The sequence below is a fragment of the Girardinichthys multiradiatus genome, chromosome 17, assembly GCF_021462225.1.
Source record: "Girardinichthys multiradiatus isolate DD_20200921_A chromosome 17, DD_fGirMul_XY1, whole genome shotgun sequence".
NCBI classification, from domain to species: Eukaryota; Metazoa; Chordata; class Actinopteri; order Cyprinodontiformes; family Goodeidae; genus Girardinichthys; species Girardinichthys multiradiatus.
In genome coordinates this window covers 13,812,517-13,836,156 of record NC_061809.1, presented here as the reverse complement: position 1 = coordinate 13,836,156, position 23,640 = coordinate 13,812,517, and the positions used below count along the sequence as shown (strand labels likewise).

The following is a 23,640-nucleotide window of genomic DNA, read 5'->3' as shown; positions in this document are numbered from 1 at the left end:
ACCGATATCGAACACATGCCCCCGAACCCAAACGCCACGAACCCCCTCCCCCACAGGGGAACACCCCCACAGGGGAACTCCATAGCTGAGAGGCTGATGAAGCCACACCCACCCAGCGCAAGCTCCACACTCAGCCCCGCTCTAAGCACCCCTGCCGCACCCCGCTCCCCCACCACACAGCGCGCCGCAACGGCAAGGCAAGGGCCTCGCGCAACACCACCCCCGCCCACCGGCGCAACAGGGCAGACCCCACCAAGCACCACACCCACAATATTATAGATTTTTGCCATTCTGCTCTGACAAAAGCATAAGAAGCTAATGTATGTTCGACTATCCGCTCAGATAGCAAGAAAACACAGCTGCTTAACAAACATGATGCTACCTTGACAACTCCAATTTTAAAACAGAGTGGATTAAGAAAAGTCACGAGTGATGCAAAATGTACCCAACAGTTTAATTTGTCTTTCTTGTGAATAAAGGCCTTTTTTTAGCCAGCTGACAATCAGTGTAGTTTCTATATCTTTAAAAACACTTTTTGTTAATTTTCAGCTCTACCATGAACAAGTTCATGTTGCTTATTTGAATGTCCAGTCACTTGGCAGAGCCACCTTTTGCTTTATGCATTTTGCAAACATTTTAAGAAAGCATGGCCTGGACTGCGGTTAGCTAAATGATGATAGAACTGCCATCTGCAGGGGCATGGCAGTCACGCAAAGGTAAAGCATGCGTATCATGTATGAAGACTACAGTCCTCGGCGCAGCCGTCATAGGTTCAAGTCCCAGCATTGACCTTTGCTGCATGTCTTCCCTGCTCTCCACCCCATTTCTTGTCGTTAAATTTACAAAAACAAAAGGCCACTAGTACCACAAAAATAAAAAATAAAAAAAATTAAAATTTGTATCTGCTACATAGCTTCCTTGGTGCTATTTCACAACTCTTGAGAAATCTGGACCGCATTTAAAGATCTCTGACAAAAATGTGTCACTTGTGAAACTTTTGATGTATTTGTGTAAAACTGATTTTTGTGATCCTTACTTTTTCTCCGAAATATTGTTAAAATCCTATCTTGCCTCTCACAACATTGAAGCTTGCTTAGGGTGGCACTCACCAACCGCCACTGGTTGGGGGTTATGCTTGGTTCATGTTATTTCACTTTCTTTACTGAGGATACCATTTCACATGACCATAAAAAGATTTCATTTAAATTTTTCTTCACAATACATTGTGACACAAGCTGAAACAAATCTCTCAAGATGTCTTGTGGGATCTACCTACTTGAGGGAATCTGTCTCAAACTGAAGAATTCAAGAAAAACCAGAGGAATATTGTTATACATTGTTTCAAAACACTGAAACTGATTTGAAACGTTTAGATTCATAATTCTTCAGTTCTGGGTTATTTTAAAACAGGATATGAAAAGACATTCAAAACAAAAGCACTATATAACTCAATTAAAAGAAACTTCCTCTGACTTATGGGACAAACAAAAAGACTAAACTGACACTTTCAGTTTCATCTACATCAAATTGGCTTTAAGCAAAAACATCCTGACAAGAAAGTTAAGTTATGATCAACACTAAAACGTCCCTGAGCCAAGTCACTTCTAAGGACGTATAAAGCTTATCAGTTCATTAAACCCCTTCTGTTTTTATTTGGCTTGTGGCTACTGCTTTGTTAACGCCCCCTGTCCCTTTGTCACCGTTAAAAGCCAAGATGAGCAACTGTGATAGGCAAAACTTCACATACCACAAATTAAGGAGGTCAGAATAGGAAACCTTGTTTAGGCAGTGGCGTCAGCAGCAGAGAAATGACCCGAGGATCTATCTTTTCAGGGGACTGCCTTTGAAGAAAGCACATCCAAAGAGACTGGAGACACACAAGGATAGCACTGGCTTTCAGTCGTCTTACATGTCTGCATTTCTTGAAGAACAAAAGCAGAACATAAAGAATCAGAGGCGATCCCTGACCTCTAACTTGGCAATTATGATGAGAATATGTTATTTAGACCCGTAGCACTAAACAACTGGAATAATACAGGTCCTTCTCAAAAAATTAGCATATTGTGATAAAGTTCATTATTTTCCATAATGTAATGATGAAAATTTAACATTCATATATTTTAGATTCATTGCACACTAACTGAAATATTTCAGGTCTTTTATTGTCTTAATACGGATGATTTTGGCATACAGCTCATGAAAACCCAAAATTCCTATCTCACAAAATTAGCATATTTCATCCGACCAATATAAGAAAAGTGTTTTTAATACAAAAAACGTCAACCTTCAAATAATCATGTACGGTTATGCACTCAATACTTGGTTGGGAATCCTTTGGCAGAAATGACTGCTTCAATGCGGCGTGGCATGGAGGCAATCAGCCTGTGGCACTGCTGAGGTCTTATGGAGGCCCAGGATGCTTCGATAGCGGCCTTTAGCTCATCCAGAGTGTTGGGTCTTGAGTCTCTCAACGTTCTCTTCACAATATCCCACAGATTTTCTATGGGGTTCAGGTCAGGAGAGTTGGCAGGCCAATTGAGCACAGTTATACCATGGTCAGTAAACCATTTACCAGTGGTTTTGGCACTGTGAGCAGGTGCCAGGTCGTGCTGAAAAATGAAATCTTCATCTCCATAAAGCTTTTCAGCAGATGGAAGCATGAAGTGCTCCAAAATCTCCTGATAGCTAGCTGCATTGACCCTGCCCTTGATAAAACACAGTGGACCAACACCAGCAGCTGACACGGCACCCCAGACCATCACTGACTGTGGGTACTTGACACTGGACTTCTGGCATTTTGGCATTTCCTTCTCCCCAGTCTTCCTCCAGACTCTGGCACCTTGATTTCCGCATGACATGCAGAATTTGCTTTCATCCGAAAAAAGTACTTTGGACCACTGAGCAACAGTCCAGTGCTGCTTCTCTGTAGCCCAGGTCTGGGGAATGCGGCACCTGTAGCCCATTTCCTGCACACGCCTGTGCACGGTGGCTCTGGATGTTTCTACTCCAGACTCAGTCCACTGCTTCCGCAGGTCCCCCAAGGTCTGGAATCGGCCCTTCTCCACAATCTTCCTCAGGGTCCGGTCACCTCTTCTCGTTGTGCAGCGTTTTCTGCCACACTTTTTTCTTCCCACAGACTTCCCACTGAGGTGCCTTGATACAGCACTCTGGGAACAATCTATTCGTTCAGAAATTTATTTCTGTGTCTTATCCTCTTGCTTGAGGGTGTCAATAGTGGCCTTCTCGACAGCAGTCAGGTCGTCAGTCTTACCCATGATTGGGGTTTTGAGTGATGAACCAGGCTGGGAGTTTTAAAGGCCTCAGGAATCTTTTGCAGGTGTTTAGAGTTAACTCGTTGATTCAGATGATTAGGTTCATAGCTCGTTTAGAGACCTTTTTAATGATATGCTAATTTTGTGAGATAGGAATTTTGGGTTTTCCTGAGCTGTATGCCAAAATCATCCGTATTAAGACAATAAAAGACCTGAAATATTTCAGTTAGTGTGCAATGAATCTAAAATATATGAATGTTAAATTTTCATCATGACATTATGGAAAATAATGAACTTTATCACAATATGCTAATATTTTGAGAAGGACCTGTATTTAGGCAAGATTGTACTCATTTATTTTCCAATTTAGGCTTCACATTTTGCTTTAACATTAGACAAACAAAACAAGATCAATTTCAGAGCTCAGGTTTTAGCATTTTAATTAGGATGTTTTTTAGTTTCATAGTGAGTTTCTATTTAAATAAAAAATAAAACAGACAGTGCCCTCCAAATGTATTGCCAGGCCAAATAAAGATGTGTTCAAAGACCTAAAATAAATGTATATTTAATGCAGCACAGCAAATTCACATAGAACGTGTTAGAAAATTCTACCTTTAATTTAGGACCACTTATACAAGATGGGAAACAAACAAAAACCATCTGGAGCTTATACATAAAATCATTGGGGCCAGAATTACTTGTACATCTGCTGTTAATACTGTTCAATGTTCGCCAATAAGACATCACTCAGTCTTCTACTATAGAAATTTGCAAGATTCTTATTTGTACAACCTCTCTAGATCAGGGATTCCCAATTGCAGCCCTCAAGAGCTACTATCCTGCTGCTTCTAGATGCATCCATTCTCCAACATACCAGAATCAAATGAATGGCTCATATGCCGCTACAGAGCTGAATAGTATGCTGAGGAGGAAATTCAGCCAATTCAATTAGATGCGCTGGAGCAGGGATGCAGCCAAAAGGTGTGGGATAGTAGCTACCGAGGACTGACTTGACCACCCCTGTTCTAGATCTTCCATAGTCCTTTCTTATGATCACTTCTCACCAGACAGTTTTTCTACAGGATTTATGTCTGAGGCTGAGATTGTTATGGAAAACTATTCCTATGGTGATTGCACAATATGTTTTAGATCAATATTTTGCTGAAAGACCAATTATGACATATTTTCAGTGTTCTAGCAGATGGCACCAGATTTTTAGTTAAAATGTCCCGGTTAAAAGGGTTGTGGTGCTATGAACTATTACAGCGTTCACAGGACTTGGGAAGGGGCCCACAGCATCACAGAGCCTTCACCATGCATAATAATGGGCATGATGTACCTTTTTGAACATGTCAGTCAGTCAGTCATTTTCTACTGCTTATTCCATAGTGGGTCGCAGGGGAGCTGGTGCCTATCTCCAGCAGTCTATGGGCGAGAGGCGGGGTACACCCTGGACAGGTCGCCAGTCCATCGCAGGGCAACACACAAACAACCATGCACACACTCATTCATACACCTAAGGCCAATTTAGAGAGACCAATTAACCTAACAGGCATGTCTTTGGACTGTGGGAGGAAGCCAGAGTACCCAGTGAGAACCCACGCATGCACAGGGAGAACATGCAAACTCCATGCAGAAAGACCCCCGGTTGGGAATTGAACCCAGGATCTTCTTGCTGCAAGGCAACAGTGCTACCAACTGCGCCACCGTGCAGCCCAACCTTTTTGAACATATTTTTATATATTCATCCCATGTTACGTGCAAGATCAACCTTAAGTCCTTTTTGCCTTAAAGATAGGTCACTATCTTATCTGACCACACAGTTTCAGTTAAAGCCCCACAGGTATTAGGCAAACTCCATATTTTCTTTTATACTGATAGGAAAAGCTTTTTTACCTTCCATGCAAGGCCCCCCCACCGTTCATAGTGGCAAAATGAACTTGGGTTCACTCTAGGCTTTGTTTGTCAAAGTATCAATTGTTTGAAAAACTAAATTATACTTTTGAATGTAGATATGGCCAAGGTTTGAAAAGTTTATACTTTCTTGTAACCTTTTCTATCCAATGTAAACTAACAAACATCTGTATCACTTCAATGGCATATTTTTCCCATTTTGATTTTTGTTGTTGTTGTGAGATTACTCCACAGCAATTAAAAATGCATTTATCCAAAGGACATTTACACATCTTCATTAAGGTTCCGATTAATGTTAATGGTCGTGTATTTTGGGGTTTGGTACTTATCCATAAGTTCAGGCAAAACGTTGCTGTTAATACTTTTGTTAAATACAAAATACAAAGAAAAAAAACTCTCTTAATATTATATACATCTTGCATTTGGCCAAGGTTGTTACTTGATACCTCAAAGCTGCATTATCTTTGAAACAACTTTAAATGTTTTAGTTGTAAGTATATTCATCAATACATTTGTGCACAATAGTTCAATGCACAGTAGATTCTTAGAAAGAACTGTTGGACGTATTTCTAAGTTGTTTTCAAATTTTGTCTCTTCTCAGAAATCTTTTGTTTTCATAATGTTATTTGCCTCTAAATGAATACCTTTGTTGTAAGAAACCTGGTGAAATTATTCTACTCACATGCAGAATCTGCAAAATCATAAAAGATCAGATCAAGTTCACTTAATTCAATAACAGTCATATTATCTGCAAACAACGCATGACTTTTGTTAGAAAAAACACCATTTGTTTCAGGAATACAGGTCCTTCTCAAAATATTAGCATATTGTGATAAAGTTCATTATTTTCCATAATGTCATGATGGAAATTTAACATCCATATATTTTAGATTCATTGCACACTAACTGAAATATTTCAGGTCTTTTATTGTCTTAATACAGATGATTTTGGCATACAGCTCATGAAAACCCAAAATTCCTATCTCACAAAATTAGCATATTTCATCCGACCAATAAAAGAAAAGTGTTTTTAATACAAAAAACGTCAACCTTCAAATAATCATGTACAGTTATGCACTCAATACTTGGTCGGGAATCCTTTTGCAGAAATGACTGCTTCAATGCGGCGTGGCATGGAGGCAATCAGCCTGTGGCACTGCTGAGGTCTTATGGAGGCCCAGGATGCTTCGATAGCGGCCTTTAGCTCATCCAGAGTGTTGGGTCTTGAGTCTCTCAACGTTCTCTTCACAATATCCCACAGATTCTCTATGGGGTTCAGGTCAGGAGAGTTGGCAGGCCAATTGAGCACAGTGATACCATGGTCAGTAAACCATTTACCAGTGGTTTTGGCACTGTGAGGAGGTGCCAGGTCATGCTGAAAAATGAAATCTTCATCTCCATAAAGCTTTTCAGCAGATGGAAGCATGAAGTGCTCCAAAATCTCCTGATAGCTAGCTGCATTGACCCTGCCCTTGATAAAACACAGTGGACCAACACCAGCAGCTGACACGGCACCCCAGACCATCACTGATTGTGGGTTCTTGACACTGGACTTCTGGCATTTTGGCATTTCCTTCTCCCCAGTCTTCCTCCAGACTCTGGCACCTTGATTTCTGAATGACATGCAGAATTTGCTTTCATCCGAAAAAAGTACTTTGGACCACTGAGCAACAGTCCAGTGCTGCTTCTCTGTAGCCCAGGTCAGGCGCTTCTGCCGCTGTTTCTGGTTCAAAAGTGGCTTGACTTGGGGAATGCGGCACCTGTAGCCCATTTCCTGCACACGCCTGTGCACGGTGGCTCTGGATGTTTCTACTCCAGACTCAGTCCACTGCTTCCGCAGGTCCCCCAAGGTCTGGAATCGGCCCTTCTCCACAATCTTCTTCAGGGTCCGGTCACTTCTTCTCGTTGTGCAGTGTTTTCTGCCATACTTTTTCTTTCCCACAGACTTCCCACTGAGGTGCCTTGATACAGCACTCTGGGAACAGCCTATTCGTTCAGAAATTTCTTTCTGTGTCTTACCCTCTTGCTTGAGGGTGTCAATAGTGGCCTTCTGGACAGCAGTCAGGTCGGCAGTCTTACCCATGATTGGGGTTTTGAGTGATGAACCAGGCTGGGAGTTTTAAAGGCCTCAGGAATCTTTTGCAGGTGTTTAGAGTTAACTCGTTGATTCAGATGATTAGGTCCATAGCTCGTTTAGAGACCCTTTTAATGATATGCTAATTTTGTGAGATAGGAATTTTGGATTTTCATGAGCTGTATGCCAAAATCATCCGTATTAAGACAATAAAAGACCTGAAATATTTCAGTTAGTGTGCAATGAATCTAAAATATATGAATGTTAAATTTTCATCATTACATTATGTAAAATAATGAACTTTATCACAATATGCTAATATTTTGAGAAGGACCTGTACTTTTGGCTTGCATTCATCAGAGCCATTTTTTGGTACCAATCCTATCAGTGGGGCTACAAAAAGCCCTGAGTGAATTACATAAATAAATATCCATAGAGATAAAGAAAGCCTTTTTTTATAAAGGGGACCCTTTGGCTTTTTGTGAAAATTTGCAAATTCTGTCTCTGTTTCTAAGCATAACACGACTGAAGTTCCTTTAGTCAAACAAGAGCAGTACAATGACTGAAAAACTTGAGAATTGGAAAGAGTAACTAATAATAATGATGTAATAAGGTTCTAGAGTTCAACCTGACAAGACCTTGACTGTCCACCTGAAAAGCTAATACACACAAGTACAACATGTTTGTGTGTGTGCTAGAAATTGAGATGTACAGTGAGCTGAAAAGACACAAAGGAGGGTAAAAGAAGGATGCAATCATATAACAGAGAGAAGGGGGAGGGCAAAAAAGAATGAAAGAATTGGAATAATTGGCATAATTCAAGGTGGCTGGGCACAGTCAGAGGGAGTGTCAGTGTTTGGGCGAATCTTTTGCCATCCTCAAAGAGAGACGGTCTGCACAATTATCCACACGAACTCTGACCCCGCTCAGAATAATTAATGAATAACAGAGAGGATAAAGACAAAAGGCGCAGAGCGGTCTGCCTGAGTGGTGAGCGAGGGTAATACATCAAAGAATGCTGTTAATTGGCCCTGTGGCTTTCATTCCTTGCCCTATTTCTTTCAATCCAATGACTCAAAATAATGGGTTCAGGTTCATTATCAACAGGTCGTAAGCCCCCGGGAGTGCCAAAATTCAACAGGAGAGTCAGAGGTGTGTGTGAGCAGAGGGTGCCAGTCCATGTGAACAAAATGTGTGTGTAATACCTCAGCTTTTTCCTGCTCAACCCCCTCCAAAAGTCCTGACAGCAGTGATACCACCCCGGGGAAAACTAACAGTTGTGTAACTGTGCTGAGAGGAGAGCAACAGGCCGTGATTTTGTTTTTCCTTCTTTCTGTCTTTATTTGTCTGCTGCACAAGGGCCAAGAAGTGCAGGTCTTTTCGAGTGAGCTTCACAAGAGCTGCGGCTGCCGCTACAATGCTGGAATATACCTGGTACGGGCAGGTGAGTGGAAGCGGCAAAGACGTTACCCATGCGTGTAAGAGCGTAAACATCGCATCTTCTTACCATTCTGACTCTGAAGTCACTGCAGAACCCTCAGAGCCAGACGCTGCAGCATACCACGACAGATTAATCCATTGGTGCCGATCCTCACACCAGGATCACTGTGCTGAAATCACAAGCCACGCAAAATGTGATTGAATCGATATCGCGGATTTGACATTTCTGATGCTTCAAATCAAATTTGCAAACAATTGCGTTGCTTGTCTTATTGTGACTATTTGATTGTTTATAGCATAAAGACAACCTTGTCTCGGATGATGCTGAAGGGAGCTTAAAACTTGATTATATGTTGAAAAAGAAATAGATAAATTTGAGGCTGAAAAATGTGGATTTAAATAGCATCAGATTCAATCTAATCCTGCATGGTATTCAAGAACTTTAAATATGCTGGCATCACAATGCTAAATTGGATACATGAGTCAAAAATGAAAGCAAATCTTATTAGTTCTTGATATATGGGAAAACTGTGGAAAACAGCATATCTTGCTGTTAACTATAGATAACTCATAATTCCATGTTATAACAACTATAATTCAAAATCAATTTAAAAATGTCTTCATCTGTTTGAGAACCTGAGTAAAATACTCCAACTCCCACACACAGCGAAATAAAACATGAAAGAGTGCAGAAAAAGAGGAGGGAGTTAACTCAATGACTTTAACTCTGTCTGGCCGCAACACGTGATTCTGCCAGAACAGACATTTCATCTTGTTACACGCTGAAGCATTTTAGTCACATCCTCTTTCCTGACTCCACTACAGTCTTCTCTCTTTATTAATCACTTAATTGCTGCATAAAACATTTCCCATACCTGTGTGAACCACTTCAGCAAAAAATACCTTAAAAGACGCTTTTTTTGCCCAAGGATTGCGATAGAAAACATCAGTGTCATCTGACGTCAACCTTTAACAGGTGTCTTGGCATTGAGTCATTTCCATAAGAAGGACACAATGGAAAGTGAAAAAGAGACGTACAGGAAAAGGCAGAAAGGAGTTTGGAAGGGAGTCAGAACTAAAGGGATGAAAAAAACTAAGACGATGTGCTGTTGTGGAGACTATTGTTAGTCTTCTTTTAAGCTTAGCAAAGTTTGGACTGATCTCAAGTTAATGTCTTAGTCCAAGTTTCTTCTGAAACATGTTTTGAACTCTTAATATTTACCTTCATTTACACAGTAACATCCACAATAAGTTATCATGACTATCAATTTCTGAGGCTTAATACAGAACGTTGCAAAAGTTTCATAATAATAATTTATTACATTTTTAATGCAATTTAATTAATTAATTTATTTATTTCCATACCTCTTGAACTTGATTATTTTTTGTCAACTACAAACCTCAGTGTTTTTTGTTGGGATTTTATGTGACAAAAAAAGATAGACTAGTGGATAACTTTAAAGTGAAAAGAAACAATACATGCCTTTTAAAGTTTATAATCCACAAAGTGTAATGTGCAATGCTTTCCAGCCCCCTTTAATCATATATCTCTGAAAACAGGCCTATTTGCTTCTTCATGTCTTATTTTTATTCTTCTTTTCCTATAACTTTGTTCAGGATGAAGTTGTAATATTATTACTATTATTGTTTCATATGACCTGAACCAGATGTGGCCTATTTTGCCATTAAGTTATAAAGTCAACTGTGCAACATGAGGAACATCCAAATTTTTACCTGTTGTAGAAACCTGCTGTTGCCAATACAACGCAGTCAGCTCCACCATCCTCCCAGAACAGAATAATAAAAAACAACAGACTCTGGAGGAGCAGCAGAGATCGAGAGCTTAGCTGGGAAGTCTGTCAGTATTGTCACGTGACACCAAAACTAAAATCTGTAGCCTACATGCAAACACTTTACACTGCCTTGAACACACAATTCCTACAAAAAAACATGGTAGCGGCAGAAACAAGCTGTGAAGATGTTTTTTCTTCAGCATGGACAAAAACATGACCTGTTGAAGACTGTAGTGGACTGGAGTGGTTCACCTACCAACTGGACAACAGCCAGAGATATATGCCTTTTTATGACTTGAAATGGCACAGTCAAAGTCAAAATCTTGAAAACTGTTTTCACTGACTTTTTTCCATCTAATCTGACTTAGTCTGAGCTATTTTGAAAAATAATCGGACACAAATGTTAGTCTCTAGATGTGCAAAGCTGATAAACACATACCCCTAAAATATTGGTAGCTGTAATTAAACTGAAGATGGTTGAATAAAAATGCACAACCATTTTTTTTAGATATTTGTTAAAGCATTTACATGCCAGGTATCATTTTAAGCAAACTTTACAGTTATTTGGAACTTTGCGTTGGCCGATTACATAAAATCCCAATAAAATACACTGGAGTTTATGACTGTGACCTGACAAAATGTTGAAAAGTTCAAAGGGTGTAAATACTTCTGCAAGGAACTGCACATCTGCAAAAAAAATGTTTTACAGAATCAGTTCTCTTCAACATTTTGCTGAAATTTCTTTAAAACCTGATGAGCTAAAGAGACAAGAGAAGAAAGCCATGTTACAAATTAAAAATTGCATAGTTTAAATTTGTATATATCCTTATTTGTATAAAATTGTGTTCAACAAAGTTTTAAACATAAACTTATCTGATACCTATGTATCCATAAATGGCTACAATAAAAAAGTATGCCCAGTTGCATTTATCATGCTAAAGCATTGACCGGCAGGACTCTTTCATCTGTAATGCCTTTTGTTCTATGTTGCTTTCTTTGGTCATGCTGTGTACCATCTAGCTGAGTACATTGACATGAAAGTGATCAGAAGTGTTTATTAATTATTCATTAACAACCATACTCCATGGCCACCTTTGGTTCTTCATCGAGATCTATCATTGTGGAAACTTCACAGAAAGGTGGTTAAGCTTGTTTATATCATAGATCAGTAAGTTATGCAAAACAGACTTCAAAGGGGGCAAAAGCAAGAGCACAACCATATATGGAGATGATTATTTTGTGAAATGATACAAAGGTTTAGCTTTGTTTAATCACTTTAGGCTTTTCATTGACACAAAAGTGGTACTGAAAATCTGTTTTTCAGAAACAAGAGTGTAGAAAATCTTGTAATACAACCTTTGCTTTGTCATGTAAGCAGTGGTGATGTCATAACCCAATATTGTTTGTGCATTTCCTTTGCAAAGCTACAGTGCCAAATATAGCCATAATTACTACAGCATTTTTGCAGGTTTTCTTTGCTATTATGTGAATGAAGACATTTCTAGAAAACAAATTTTAACGTTCACTAAAAACCTTTACAACAATTACTTGGATCATATTTGGAGGGAGAAGTGCCCATTACCGCATCCAATGGGGAATTTTGATCACTCAGCATAGTTGGTTTGGAACCTATTTATGTGTGAAGAAAACAAAAGCTGTTTTTATACCAAATCAGTGTGCCACATAGGTTGTTCGGAGTTTATGGAGTTAAATGCTTCAGTGTGTGTTTTTACTCCTAGAGTTGCACAGGAAAGAGTTCAGGTAGATCATATTTCATTTTATGCTCCATTTGTTAAGTGATCTTGTTGAAATGTTTGAAAAGTATTTCATGCTGAAATGCATGTCCGGGGAAGCTGACGTGTGTTTGTGTCTGAACAATTAAATAGTTCTGGTTACAGAATGTATTTGTGATTTTACAGAAATGTTACTACAGGTCCTTCTCAAAATATTAGCATATTGTGATAAAGTTCATTATTTTCCATAATGTCATGATGAAAATTTAACATTCATATATTTTAGATTCATTGCACACTAACTGAAATATTTCAAGTCTTTTATTGTCTTAATACGGATGATTTTGGCATACAGCTCATGAAAACCCAAAATTCCTATCTCACAAAATTAGCATATCATTAAAAGGGTCTCTAAACGAGCTATGAACCTAATCATCTGAATCAACGAGTTAACTCTAAACACCTGCAAAAGATTCCTGAGGCCTTTAAAACTCCCAGCCTGGTTCATCACTCAAAACCCCAATCATGGGTAAGACTGCCGACCTGACTGCTGTCCAGAAGGCCACTATTGACACCCTCAAGCAAGAGGGTAAGACACAGAAAGAAATTTCTGAACGAATAGGCTGTTCCCAGAGTGCTGTATCAAGGCACCTCAGTGGGAAGTTTGTGGGAAGGAAAAAGTGTACGCTGCACAACAAGAAGAGGCGACCGGACCCTGAGGAAGATTGTGGAGAAGGGCCGATTCCAGACCTTGGGGGACCTGCGGAAGCAGTGGACTGAGTCTGGAGTAGAAACATCCAGAGCTACCGTGCACAGGCGTGTGCAGGAAATGGGCTACAGGTGCCGCATTCCCCAAGTCAAGCCACTTTTGAACCAGAAACAGCAGCAGAAGCGCCTGACCTGGGCTACAGAGAAGCAGCACTGGACTGTTGCTCAGTGGTCCAAAGTACTTTTTTCGGATGAAAGCAAATTCTGCATGTCATTCGGAAATCAAGGTGCCAGAGTCTGGAGGAAGACTGGGGAGAAGGAAATGCCAAAATGCCAGAAGTCCAGTGTCAAGTACCCACAGTCAGCTGCTGGTGTTGGTCCACTGTGTTTTATCAAGGGCAGGGTCAATGCAGCTAGCTATCAGGAGATTTTGGAGCACTTCATGCTTCCATCTGCTGAAAAGCTTTATGGAGATGAAGATTTCATTTTTCAGCACGACCTGGCACCTGCTCACAGTGCCAAAACCACTGGTAAATGGTTTACTGACCATGGTATCACTGTGCTCAATTGGCCTGCCAACTCTCCTGACCTGAACCCCATAGAGAATCTGTGGGATATTGTGAAGAGAACGTTGAGAGACTCAAGACCCAACACTCTGGATGAGCTAAAGGCCGCTATCGAAGCATCCTGGGCCTCCATAAGACCTCAGCAGTGCCACAGGCTGATTGCCTCCATGCCACGCCGCATTGAAGCAGTCATTTCTGCCAAAGGATTCCCGACCAAGTATTGAATGCATAACTGTACATGATTATTTGAAGGTTGACGTTTTTTGTATTAAAAACACTTTTCTTTTATTGGTCGGAAGAAATATGCTAATTTTGTGAGATAGGAATTTTGGGTTTTCATGAGCTGTATGCCAAAATCATCCGTATTAAGACAATAAAAGACCTGAAATATTTCAGTTAGTGTGCAATAAATCTAAAATATATGAATGTTAAATTTTCATCATTACATTATGGAAAATAATGAACGTTATCACAATATGCTAATATTTTGAGAAGGACCTGTAGACCTGCTGATGTTGCTCATCTGACTGTGTGACTTAGGCTATGTTCTTGCACGCAGATGGAGCAGATAACTGAGATCCAAGTGATCAGAGAACATATGGGAACACATTTTAATGGCAAGTATGAACTTTAAGTAGAGTTCATATGAAAACACCAAATGTAAAAAGTGTCTACAGGTCCTTCTCAAAATATTAGCATAATGTGATAACGTAGCTTATGGTAAAATTTCACTTTTTTGGGGTATGGTCATTTCTGCCCTTTACCATTTCATACTTTTGCAGTTTGGGTTATTTTGTAGCTTTGGATAGCAAAGGAGCATGGCCACCATACTGACCATGGGTCAATATAGTATTGCCGTAGAGATGTTTCATACATGTTTGATAATCAGTGATTTATAGTAATATGGTTTGTGCTAAGAACAAAAATATGTTTGTTTGGCTTGTCTGGCCATCTTTGTGGCCCCGCCATTTGAACAAGCAAGGTGCTGTGATGGAGGGGAGGACTGCCAGAGCAAAAGTTCGCTCATTGTTATACTGATACATTCAGGTGTCCAAATCTCTCATGTCTGGTCAGATTTCAATTGTATCAATTGTCTCTAACACAGATCAGAATAACAATCAATGTAAATAGGGTGTAGTACAAAAATGTAAAAACAGTTATGTTATAAAATAAATGAGATTGCAACCTTTTTGTTTTTTTTCTCTCTTTAATTAATTCAAAAGCAACCCTACCAAGAGAAATAAACAAGCAAGCTGCATAATGATTAAGCACATGAGTACAACATTGAACCTTCACCCCTAGATGGTCAGATCATGAAGTGATGAAGAAATGTATACAGTAACACATTGTAGTACACTGCAGTGCAAATGCAGGGGAGGTAATAATGACCCCAGATAACTACCCCGATACTTGCGAAAAGATTGCTTTGCTTTTTTGCTGATATTTGGGGGTTTTATCTTTGTTTGATAAAGTTAGTTCAGTTAGGACAGTCTTGTGTCTGAACTTAGTGAATTTCTTGCATTGGTAAACCTTATTTGGTGAATATAAAGTGCTGGCATGCATGCTGAAGGCTGTGAACAGGAAAAGACTCAAGCTTGGAACGGGCAGTGGCTAAATTATGGAAACAGCAAATTGAACTCAGGCACAGCTAATTACCCAATTTAGGTAGTACTAGCAACTGGCCTGATACGAAAGGGTAACTGGCAAAGCCAGTGATGATCAAATGATGATGATCAAATAGGAAAAGGAGAATAAACTGAGGCATTTAAAACAATTAAACTGATTAAGTAAATAAATGAAGGAATATTGACATGCTTTGTATTTTGTGGTCTCTAAGTAGGCGTCTACTACCTTTGGGCAACATATATGAAAATCAGATCAGGTATGCTAGGAAAGATGTTGCACACAGAGGTGTTTGCTTCTCAAACTTTGAGAGCTTCTGTTTCTCTTTGTTCATGATTATCCATTCTTTTCTTTGAGTATTTTTTAGATAATTACCTATTAACATACATTAGAAATACCCACAGATTCAGTTTCAGTAAGGTCTGTTTGGGTTGTTCTTAGCTGTTATCACATCTCCAGTCTTGGTCAGAATTTACTATATAGTTTGATTTACATGCAGTTAAGCATCTGATGTAAGCTGGATGCTGCCTGCATTTTCACTTTCTTCTTCCTCACATGCTGGGAAGAGAGGCTCAGGCACTCCTCCCCTCCATCACAGCAGCTTGCTTGTTCAAACGGCGGGGGCACAAAGATAGCCAGACGAGTCAAACAAACAAATCTTTGTCCTCAGCACAAACCATATATTATTACCTCGGGCAAGGTCAGGGTTGATTTAATTTTCTGCTTAGTTCTCATTAAACAGCTATTGCATTATTTAATTTCCCATAATCAAGTTAGGGAAAATGAGTAGGATGGGGGTGGGAGCAGAGGAGTTACTAATCATTATATGTCCACCAAAGGTTTTGGAACAGAACTCTGCAAAATCAGGCAACAAATGCACTTCGTACTGATGAGAGAAAGTACGTTTTTCCCTCTGATTCCATGTTAGGCTTCAAAAGGTATGAGGAGCTACTGTGAAGGTTCTTTTTACCAGGCATCCATGTATTTGGATGAATACAAACAGGCCCTGGATGCCTAGTTAGGAGAGAAAATGTGACTATCAGACACGCTTGTCTACGTTTCTTCACAAACTGCTGATAAACTGGGATTTTCACACTCAACCATTTCTCATGTTTACAGAGAATGGTCAGAAAAAGAGAAAATATCCAGTGAACGACAGTTTCTGTGAACGATAATGCTCTGATGCGAGGTCAGAGGAGAATAACCAGACTAGACTGTATTTCAACCAAGGTATGAAGCATACATGTTGAACCTTGGAGCAGATGGGCTACAGCAGCAGAAGACCACACTGGGGGGGGGGGGTGGGAGGGGGCATTGACCTGGACTGACTGATGTGCTTCAATTTCAGCTGCAACAATCAGATGGTAGGGTCAGAATTTGGCATAAACAACTTGAATGACAGATCCATCTGCCCTCTGTCAGTGGTTCAGGCTTATAGTGGTGGTGTAATGACGTGGGGGCTATTTTATGCCCCTCAGTTCTAACTGAGATTATTTAAATGCTGCAGCCTGTCTGTGTATTGATGATGACCATCACTATCACCATCACTTTATGACCACAGTGTCCCCATCTTGTGATGGCTACCTCACAAAGCTCAGATCATTGGAAATTGGTTTCTTGACTATGACATTGAGTTGAGTGTACTCAAATGGCCTCCCCAGTTACCAGATCAGCAGATTTGTATTGTATGTGCCACTGACAGTCTGCAGCAACGTTGTGATGCTGTCAAGTCAATATGGACCTAAATATATAAAGAAAGTTTCTGATGTAATATTGAATATATGCCTATATAAGTCCTGCAGTTCTGAAGACAAAATGAGGTGCAACTTGGTACCAACAAGGTGTAAAGTGGCAAGTAAATGTGGTTGGAGTAAACTGTGTTCAGGCCTTCCATGCATGCACATTTAACTGATCTACAGGTTTTTTTTTCTCTTTTAACAATGCAGTGTGGATGTAAAGACTGTGACAAGTGTTGTGTCTTAAACACCTTTCAAACTAATGGGCGTCTGTATGTTTCAGTTAAAACAGAATTTTGTTTTGAAAATTTTTGATTTATAAAAAGACATACCAAACTGGAGATATTTTAAACAATGCCCTGGTTGTGTCCATGCTGACAAGGACTTGTTTTATGCTGGTTTATGCATGCTAACTGAAAACAAAGATGGGGCTATCTTCATTGTACTGTATTCACATTTGTCTCAACTTGTCCTAACTGTGTCGCCTATCATGTTCAATCACATGCTAAAAAAGTCCATAGCTGAAAGAAAATAACGTAAAAAGCAAGTTATCATTCTTTTGGAAAGCTATGCTAAGGATGTTTTTCAGTTGTCTTTTTATACTTTTGCTTCCCAGCGACCCAGCATGGTTGTTGTAGAATTTTTGTTCCCATTTCTATTGTAGTTTGAATGGTTAAACTTCCATCCATCCATCCAGTGAGTACTGTAGTGAGTGCACTGGCCACTGTTAAATATCTTGGAAAGTCATCTCTAATCCATGGTTTTTCTGTCCAGATCCTTGTCTTTGACAATTCATCTTTTTTCTTTTACAAAGAATTGTACTTCTAATACAACTACACATGTTTATACTCAGGCAAGGTTTAATTTGATTGTCTATCACAAAGATTTACCAGAAATCAAATGTTTTTATTTAGCTGCTGAAATAGAGTTGCCAGCCAGAATAGAATGAATTCAATCTAGCAATAGGCAGAATAGATACCAAACTAATTGTATTATTTAACTGAACTACAAAATACACTACTGTTTGTAGAATTCTGATACCATCAAAGGTCAGAAGTATTAAATATCTTATTCTGCTTGATGTTACATAAGGTAGAAGTTGTTGTACTAAAAACTACATAGATCTGTCTGGCAAATGGGCTAACCAGAAAGTATTCTCTAGTAATCGATGTTATTATATTTTTATATTTTTTAAATCAGTTGTTCTGGATGAATTGTCACTATTAGCATTCAGTGGTATGATGTGCATGCATGAAGAATCTGCATCATAGATGTTGATTTGCAAAGTATATTCTCAACAGAGAATATGCTTCAAGGCAGGCCACTAGTGACAAGACAGCATATTAATAGGCTTATAAGTTCCTAAGGAAAGTAGTGCAAATTGATTAATCAACTGGCACACAAAAGCTTGAACTTTACCATGTCCCTTTAAAGTGGTGTGCGTCCAAAAAAGAATGCATACATGTGCGTAGAGAATCTGCAGCATCTCAGGTGTTCATGTGAACAAGCTCCTTTTCAGAGCTCAAAGAATAATATGCTCTAACTGTTTTAGATCTGATAGATGTGTCTGGCAAATGGGCTAACAAGAAAGTATTCTCTAGTAATTTCCTATAATCATTACTTCTATAATCAGATAATTCAATAAATGAATTGTTAAGATTTGTTTTTCAAGGAAACGTCAGCAACAGTTTAGCTGTATTTAACAAAAGCTGTTCTTTTTACTCGCCTATATGCTAAACACTTAGGCTATTTCCGCAGATAGACATGTAGACATTTGATTCAGGCATAATTTTAGACATGACCTGTAAAGTAAAAAAAAAAAATTCATATTTAACAGCCATTCTTTCCTAAAGGTCTGCATTATGAGAAAAACAAAGAATAGCAAGGTAATACTTTCAAGCCTATACTTTCTATCTGAAAGACTGTAAAAGGTTTCTTTAGCCTAGGTTTTACAAATGCTTTTGCTTATTGGGCTCCAACTGCCTTGCAATCGATCAGGTGTATAATTTTAATAAGACTCAACTGAAAAAGTGATAGTTGGAGCGTACTGTGGCTCTTTTTCACTGTCTGCCAAAGAGAGAGATTAAAGACAGTCCTTAGAGCAGCTTTTTGGCATCATTTGGAGAAGCAATGCTAAACACGTGTCTATCCTGTTTCGACTCACTGAGCAGTGACAGATAAGGATCACATTCTTATTTCAGAATTACCAGATGGAGATATCCACATAATCCCAATCTCCACTGCATGATTTTGTGGTTTTATACTTTAACATGTCTTTGAGAAAGTGTCAAATATGCTAAATTTATTGAATGCACAAACAATGGTTAATCTTGATCGTGTCATTGTATTCGAAATAGCTCTGACCCACATATAGAGAACCCTCAGGAGAAGAAAGTAAAATAAAGACTGTTTTATTGAAAAAACATAAACAGGAACGAAACTGACGAGAATCTCACTGTAGGGAGAGAAGTGAAGAGAATGGATGAGTACGGGTAACAAAAAGGGATAACGAAACTAAGAATAAATGAACAAGATGCATAAATCTGCTTACTGGGTAATGGGGGTCAGGTCACCAGGGGGAATGAGATTCAGGATCCAGGTCTTAGGCAGGAATATCCATAGAGAGTTCACTTGGTGCTGTTCGGTGTGAGCTTGGAGCAAACGTATTAGTTTGATGTGTGGTGGCTTACGTTGGAGGGTGGACAGGGTACGCTTGTGGCATGGCTCAGGAGACGTAGAGAGCAGGAACGCTGCCAGCTTGATGCAAATCCAAACAAAGACAGAAGATAGGATAAAACAATCCTCAAAGCGTAGACTGGCTTGATCATCCAGAATAGCTTCCAAAAACCAGAGTCAGAAACTCAGTGACATAGATCCAAAGCATGGGCTTTCAAAATCTGCAGAAGAGCAAAAATAAAGTTAATCAAAGGTCACAGAACGAAGCATAGACTTTGAGTGTGGCTCAAGTTTGTACCACTGGTGGCAAAACACTCTCGCATTGAAGTGCTGGCAGCCTCCTGCTTAAGTACTCCTCATGGTAATCAGTGGAACAAGTCGCACCTATCACCCAGCACACCTGAGAGCTCCAGCACCACCTGAGAATGAGCACATGTTGCAAAAAACACAAACACACACAAACCCAGATCCTGACAGATGGTTTATACGCTATCCCTAATGTAAACACATAATAGTGTGTAGTGGAGGCAAATATTTTTAAAATGCACTTCTTGGGGAGTTAAGGTGGTGGTCTGGTTCAATTGAATTGAAATTTATATATTACACTAATTCACAAAAAATATTACCTCAAGACACTTTCCTAGAAAAACTGGTCAAGCTCATATCCAGTTATCTAGAATCCAGTTTGTTCAGACTGAAATGATTAAATCAATCCAAGTTATTCCAATGCAACCCAGTCACATGTTCTGATTCAGATCTTGTTACATACAGTCTAATTCAGTCCAAATTTTTATACAGTACAGTCAAATTCTGTTGATAAAATACCAACTAGCAAACTATATAGCCAGTTGCTATTGTCAACTGGTTAACTTTGCAACAATCCCTCATGCTAAGCAAGCATGTGGCAACAGTGGAGAGGATCTACTCCCTTTTAACAAGAAGAATCAATGGGATTGAAAAAAACAAGGAGAGTGCACAAAGTTAATGGCAACAATAGCACCATTCATGGCTCCATCCATGAGAGACACATTCTAAAGCACATTGTCAGGTGTACTTTCTATGAAATTGAAAAAAAATAAAATAAAATAAGTACACAATGTTAAAGGCAGCAATAGTGCAGTCAATGGCTTAGTTAAAGAAAGACATCTAGCTAAACTTGAAAGTGGACCAGAGATACTTCCTATGGGAAAGAAAAACACAGAAAGGATACAAAGTTAATGGTTGCAATAGCGCTATTCAATGGCAATATCAAAGATACATAGTTAAACATAGAAGCACTATGTACAACTTTAAAGGGCAATGAGAAACAAAGAACTGAATTTCATGGGTCTACAGACACATTACAAAGTGTACAATGTTCAGGAACTATTTATGTGGTTCCTATTGATGGGAAATAAGTTGTTCTGGAATAATTGTGGCTATTAGCATTCACTGGTATGATGTGTGTGCATGAAGAATCTGCATCATAGATGTTGATTTGGAAAGTATATTCTCAACGGAGAATATGCTTCAAGGCAGGCCACTAGTGACAAGACAGCATATTAATAGGCTTATAAGTTCCTAAGGGAAGTAGTGCAAATTGATTAATCAACTGGCACACAAAAGCTTGAACTTTACCATGTCCCTGTAAAGTGGTGTGCGTCCATAAAAGAATGCATGCATGTGCGTAGAGAATCTGCCGCATCTCAGGTGTTCATGTGAACAAGCTCCTTTTCAGAGCTCAGAGAAAGAATAATGTGCTCTAACTGATTTAGCAGCAAAAATCTTATTATTCCATTTTGACTAATTGCATCTCCTATGTACTGACTGAGAGGGGTAGAGTGCACTTCATCCGCCTTCATCTCTTTCTTCAGTCTCTTATTTTCTGAGGTCCATCGTTTAACTTTATGTAGCAGAAGTCATTGGAACAAAAATGAGCGTGAAAGTAACACCAATTAGTATATTTAAGGTTTATTTAAAGATTGGGTCAATTAAAATTAATGTACTTCTTAAAGGCAGTTTATGGTTTCACCATCACAACCAAAACCTGTGTAGAGTTTAGTGGCTTCAGTCACATTCATTTAGCACAAACTGTTAGGGTGCTCAAAAGTGTGGCATGACTAAACAATAATTTTTTGGAGGACACCCCTGAAAAAATGAACTGAAATTAAAGGTTTGACCTTTTAGTATGAGTTTATGCTACAGCAATCGCAGAAATGTTGTGCTTGCAAACACAGAACAAATTTAGAGATACCAAATTTAAACAATACATTTAATTAGGCATTTAATAAAAAGAGAAAAGAAAATTCAGCATGACATATCTCAGACTTAAAGTCTTAAAGTATGTGTGTTTTGGAGGATAAATGTGTATAACAAAACAAAAGATGAAAACATGATCACAACCAAATAAGTGTGTCTTTGAGTCACATTATAGCAAGCAGGCTGATTTAGAATAAACTGGTGTTATTTTCACAACACCAGTGAAGGAAAACCATTTTCATAAATTCAATATTTCATCAAGGTAACAGGAACACACTGACTTGCACTCCAACACGCACAATTCCATGTGTAATCCAGTTAAAATAGCTGTAATATTTAATTTATATGAGGAATCAGAATCATTAAAAGTGCAGTGGAGCTGTGTCCATTATACATTCCTTTTCTAGCAGGATAAAACAGCCCTCAGATGTTGGAGCTGCACTTTGAAGTGTTGTCTCAGAAGCAGGCCAGCTCTTACAGGAAGTCCCTGATGTTTAAAACATGCCGAGCAGGGGGACTAACAAAGGTGAGCAACTTGTGGCTGGCCCCCAAGATGGGCTAAAAATGTCCAGCCAGGAATTTGGATAGATCTGTCAGACTGTACACAAAGAGGATATCAAATAAACAAAAAAAGTCGACAAATACACACAGGGGCAATGGTGAGGGGAAGAAAAGCTAATGCCTTACAGCCTGTGTGCAGGCATCAACAGGGATGACTTAGATTAAACATCAATAATAATAATAATAAAACCACTGAGCATGTGTGAAATTACAGAGGAAGAAATTAAACACAGCAGCATACATAATGCTGAAGTATCTCACTTAGACTCGTAGAGATGACTAAATATACAGTTGTATCAAGTACGGCATTCTCTGTGTAATCAAATCACCCCCTGCAAGCATGCCACGTACAGACTGCAATTTATCACCAGAAAGGAGACTTCCTCTTAAACAAACATAGTTTTAAATCAACTGAATCATTTTGATCTTATTTGCTGTTGTTGCATTCGATGTCCTCAAGATAATCCTAGTGTCTTTTTTACAGTGTATCAAAAATATTTAATGTCCAGATTCTATTTGCAGTAATAACTGGAACAGCAATGCCTGTTAAGGTGTGGGTCTCGATTTGTTGATGCATAGGCTACTTTGAATACAGTGAAGGAGCCAAATGAAAAAAGGATGCATTTGTCAGGTTCTGTGAAGATGCTTTTCTGGACATTATTTTTCAGTGCTTCGACTTTTGTCAAATATTTTTATAATTACAACTATAAACTTCAATGTATTTTATTGAAATGTTATGTGATAGACCAATAAAGTGGCACATGGTGGTAGCAGCATTATTTTTTGGGAGAGCTTTTCCCCAGGGACAAGTAAGCTGATCATAATGTGATGTGAAGATGGACAGAACTAAATACAGGGCAATACTGAAAGAAAAGTTAGTGACTGTATAGCCAGAGCTACAATGGAATGGTTTAGATATCAATATGTTAAAATGGCCAAATCAAAACCTACACCTAGATCCCTTTGAATAAGAAAATATTTCTTCTTGGACCCAAAATCAAAAGAAAGTCAAGAGGTTTAACCATTTAGCATAAACAGACTACTTTGATTCGATTTGCCAGACCCACTCTCCTGTTTTTTCAAACCCCCAATTAAGAAAAAAAGAGTATTTCATAATTTGTCTTTTCAACATCTCCTAAATTATTGGTAATAAGTATTTTGCATTTTGACCTCCAAAAACAAGTTATAAGCCATTTAACAACAATATAATTTAACAATTGGAATCAATAATCTTTTCTTGACATATCTGAGAATTTCCAGCACATACTAGAAACCATTGTCCTCAGATGAATCACTATTTTTACTT

The 23,640-nt window shown here is 38.8% G+C and overlaps 1 protein-coding gene across 8 annotated transcripts in view; it reads left to right on the top strand.

The window, feature by feature from the left end:
* The window catches only part of tfec (transcription factor EC), a 60,452-nt gene that overhangs the window by 21,959 nt on the left and 14,853 nt on the right, over positions 1–23,640 (top strand). For 4 of the 8 annotated variants that reach the window (XM_047389181.1, XM_047389173.1, XM_047389175.1 and 1 more), the window contains exon 3: positions 8,620–8,694. The exons of 1 other annotated variant lie outside the window; for it this stretch is intronic. In XM_047389181.1, coding sequence (XP_047245137.1) covers positions 8,620–8,694 — 75 coding nt within the window. Of the gene's footprint in view, positions 1–8,619; positions 8,705–23,640 lie in introns of all 8 variants that reach the window. 3 more of the 8 variants (XM_047389177.1, XM_047389178.1, XM_047389179.1) reach the window with 1 other exon arrangement.